Here is a 4,396-nt window from a genome sequence, read left to right on the forward strand (position 1 = left end):
CGTGACGGAGACACCTTCTATATGTAACGTTCTTTTAACCATTCTTATATGCTCCTTTCTTTCCCACGCATCTCACTCAAGTTGGTGTCTGGAGAGTCTCTCAGTGGTTTGGGCTTGATGCAAGCAATAGTGCATCTTAGCACGAAGTGTGATGAAGGCCTGGTGAATGTGCTGCGTGAGATGAGCGAGTTCGCAGAATCAACATTGCTTCTGATTAGATGCAGAGGCAATACCGGCTAGACCATATGAACAGCAAACAAAAATTAATGCTACCACATCTTCATCCCTCACTCGGTTATACATCTAAGTGTTGATGCAAGCCGGCGTATAATTTGTAGCAAGCGATCAAAGTGGATGTCCACATTGCCATTCTCGCCTCTCAGTTTATCAACCAAATCTGCTTAATGAGGTGAAAGATGGCATCCAGACTTCTACAACTTTTTTCAAACGAAGTCGAAGTAACTGCCACTTTGTCGATAACGGGAAATGCAGACCGCGGCGTAGCTGTCTAAAATATTCACCCTGGATTTGGATGACCCACTTAATCTCATTTGCGATTGAACTAAGGCGCCAGCGTCTTGCATTTTGTCGACTGAGACTTAACTGATGTACCTTATGATCGTTACACCACCTACACCAGAATAAGAAAAGGGTTGAGAGATTTGCAGATGGAGTACTGCACCAGATGTTTGCTACCTTGAGCACGCTGACCCGAAAGCCTGTACTACATACTTCTGCTAATGAATTTCATTATCTAGGCGAAGTCTCCCACCTCCAATAATGTGGCCTTCCTTCTTTTTAGGTTCCACCCAAACTGGTGGCCTAGGCGCCTCTCAGCGTCTTGCGAATGATGCATATAACAACGCATTTTGACGCGTAATGCGATAAAGGCGTACAGAAGGTGCTGAAGTAGAGGAGCACATTTGTAGACCCACCATTGTGTCTGCTCAGAGGTGGAAGCAATATAAGCTAGACTGGGCAAAAGTGGACCAACTATAATATTTCTACTTCTTCTCTTACTTAGTCAGGACCTAAACACTTAACCTTGGCAGTTAGATCCTCTCCTCTGTCTCCCAATGCCTGTATGCATGCTTGGGATTAGGAATCCTCAATTAGACATTTGAATAACATTTAGCGACTCTTTTGAAACGATGTGACGAGGTAAAGGGGAACATTAACATGTGGGCATAAACACTCAGATCACCACTACTTGCTCTAGACATCTGCCTACGTCTTCAAAATGTGTCATCGCAGTGAATTGTCAAATGTTCCCTTTAGTATAAGGACACTGAACATGGACAGGTCAATTCACGTGCGCCACTAATTATGGCTCTTCATGTTTGCTTACAGTCTATTATTCCTGTGAAGTTAGTAAGTTCAAAAGAAAAGCGAACAGGACCTAGCAGCCATCTATCAACTTCAAACATCACTGTGCCGAGGCTTGATGAATTCAAAGAATGATGAAATTTCAATGTGAGATGACGGTTAGCATGTTCTGGTGCACGTTATAACAAATGCCCACCAAAATCCTGCTTTATGTCAAGAGGTTAAATCAGCAGTTAAGTTCTGTGAAGTGAACGTGAAGCCACTAGCACTTCGCATAATTCTGACCCTTCTCTAGACATCGATGCGTCATTTCGCCACTGTGCTCTCTAAGTGTCCACTAAGAGGGGCAATGACATGCCGACACACGTCTAAAGCAGCAAGAGATTGCTAGGTATCCGATTCGAAGTCGAATAGCCGAGATGACCTCAAAGACAACCTAGTGACTTGTCTGAACAAACACATCCACCATAGAGTGCATGTTTGTGGAAGTCGGAAAGAAGTCTGTTCACCCACACTGGCGCAGCTTCTAATACACTGCCGCAATCTTCCATGAGACATCCGAACAAAGTGGGTGACTATAGATGCCCGAGAGCAAGCATGTAGCTAGCAACGCCTCCGATAGACTAGTGAGTACACTTTCCTTTTATTCATCTCGAAGGTAGAAATTTACTGCTGCTGCATTAGGTAGAAACTCGATCTTATTCGTAATGGAAGGGGAATACGACCCCCGGTGACCCCAAAATCCGTAGTTGCCAGGAGAGATTTTCAAGCATTACGTTATCTGTCAACTAAGAGTTGTCAAACATCCTCCATGATTGCTGCAACACACATAGTGAAATAGCAGGAATGAGGTGTTTGCAGACAAATCACTCGTCAAGAGGACTGCCCACCTTGATGATGGCGACGAAGTGGTGGCTACATAATGTGCACAGATAAATGGATTACATCATCCTACGTGGAGTCTCCTACTTTAAATAGGGCGGCTTTACTTGTTACTTGTTTCACCCAGACTATTAGTCGAGGAACTTCTTTGCCTACCAAAGTTGATGGAAATAATGCAGGTTGACACGAGGTGTGATAAAGTTATGCTGAGTATGCGGCAGCCAAAGGGCAAGTTTGCCAAAGATGCCACCAAATCTGAACCAAGTACTTGCCACCTAGGCCAAACGAACAAACGAACGGTAGAAATTGCTTACAACTAGAGCACCTGATACTGGGAGCTAGATTCCTCTCTCATTTTCTCCCAATGTTTCGCGTGCTTGGCTTAACGCTTTTCTAGTGAGGAGCTTTAACTGATTCCATAACTGTACTTTGATGCATTGATAAATGAATGAGCTGGAGATAGAGGAAAGTCAATAACCTAATGAAATCATTCATTTCACCTACATATATATGATGGAACTTCTATCATCTGTCTGCACCGTGACGATGAGTAGTCTTTACAGAGGAAATAAATTACAATGCTACTGTCTCACTTCTAAGCGAGTCCTAATTTGGACACCAGTAATTTGCCTGCAAAAGGTTAAATAGTACTGTCCTATCTTTCTCAAAACGAAACAGAAACATAATACTGCCATGTTTTAGTGGATTTCTCAGAGAGAGAGAGAGAGGGCATATCGGAGTTGGTAATGAAAACTCACACCTGGACACCCGTTCATGGAGGTCTTTGCTACCTAACCATACATATGGTCTGCTCAGAAGTGAGCACAAAATTAGCTCGCTACTGTAGAAAGACGATGAATTCACTTTGAAACTCACAATCCGCCATTTTGGCACCGTACAACCCACATAATTTTCCTAACTACTAACATACAATTCAACCACGCTTTGCGAAACATCTGTACAACGAGACGTCATTTTCAGGCTCGACCGCAGTTTCGACAACGTTTGCCCTCTTCGTGAACCCTCTATCTGGTAATTCCATTTGCTTCATTGTAATGTACTCACATTTCATCTGAACGACATCAGTAAGCAACTTGTTGCCTCGGCATTAACAATGACATCCACGTACTCACAACAGAGCCTTCAAATTCTATGCCATCAAAACCATCTTTTTGATGTCATTGTGACCCATTGGAGTGGAGTGGCTTTTTGAATGTACATGTTTGACATGCTTGCGGCCACTATCACATCAATGACGTTGGTTCCTCTTTGTGTCTCTTTCCATGCAACAGTCGTCCGACAAAATAATCATGAAAAGATGGCTACCTTATTTCTTCTAACACATTAAGCACCGTTTTTCAACCTGTAAGCTCCCGAATCGGACAAGGATGATTTAAAGTTGGTGTTACATGACAACTCGTCCTCATTAAATTTCTTGATAAAAGGGCAAAATATTTCAGTTAAGTGTGAAGTGTAATGCTTTAGTCATCAGACAAAGAGAAATATTTAAAGGACCCGCTTTGTTGAGTAACCCTTGCTCGAAGACAATACCTTGAATGGAGCAGTGTAGATTATTGAACAAACAAAATGAAGGGAAGAGTGTAAGAGGCCCAGCAAATTGGCCATGTGAATGGAGTGGATTTTGCGAACGCTAGTCACGGAGGTACTGACAATGGTGACAAAAGGGAAATAGGTAATTAATTGGCTCCATTTAAAACAATACATTGCGCTGAAACGGAAATACACAAAATTGTATTCCATCGTCTTTGCCGTGGCGCTTCCTCAGATGTGCTTCACGTTCAAAAAACTGGTAGGCTACATACACGCGGCTTACTGATTTATGCAGGCACACGCCGTGAATGCAGGTGGGTTCAGCTTGATTTATGTGGCAAAGCACATTTGTTGAAGATGTAACTCTGTTGCTTAGGAGGACCTTTCCACTCAAGGAAGTGATAAGGCCACATCATAAGCATAGAATGGTTTCTTCTCTAAGACTACTCATTTAAAATGACTTTCTTTGCAAACACTGCATTCTGGCGCATCTCACGCTCTGCCACCACCGGTCACTTTTTATCCACTCCCACAGTTTCCAACTCAAAGAATCATCCAACTATGAGCTACGCAAAAACGGCTGTCTCGATTTCTTCGCTCCCGCCATGACCGTGGGTTATGCAGGATTTCACTCCTC

At 43.1% G+C, this 4,396-nt stretch overlaps 1 protein-coding gene across 1 annotated transcript in view; it reads right to left on the reverse strand. All coding sequences in view use genetic code 11, as the record gives it.

The window, feature by feature from the left end:
* Positions 1 to 2,601: 2,601 nt before the first annotated feature.
* Positions 2,602 to 4,396, reverse strand: part of EGR_11026 (hypothetical protein) — a gene marked incomplete at both ends in the record, with an annotated part of 4,857 nt that continues 3,062 nt past the window's right edge. The window contains 2 exons of the mRNA XM_024500275.1: positions 2,602 to 2,708; positions 3,618 to 3,687. Coding sequence (XP_024345310.1) covers positions 2,602 to 2,708; positions 3,618 to 3,687 — 177 coding nt within the window. The remainder of the gene's footprint in view (positions 2,709 to 3,617; positions 3,688 to 4,396) is intronic.

This window comes from Echinococcus granulosus (assembly GCF_000524195.1).
Source record: "Echinococcus granulosus chromosome Unknown EG_S00334, whole genome shotgun sequence".
NCBI lineage: Eukaryota > Metazoa > Platyhelminthes > Cestoda > Cyclophyllidea > Taeniidae > Echinococcus > Echinococcus granulosus.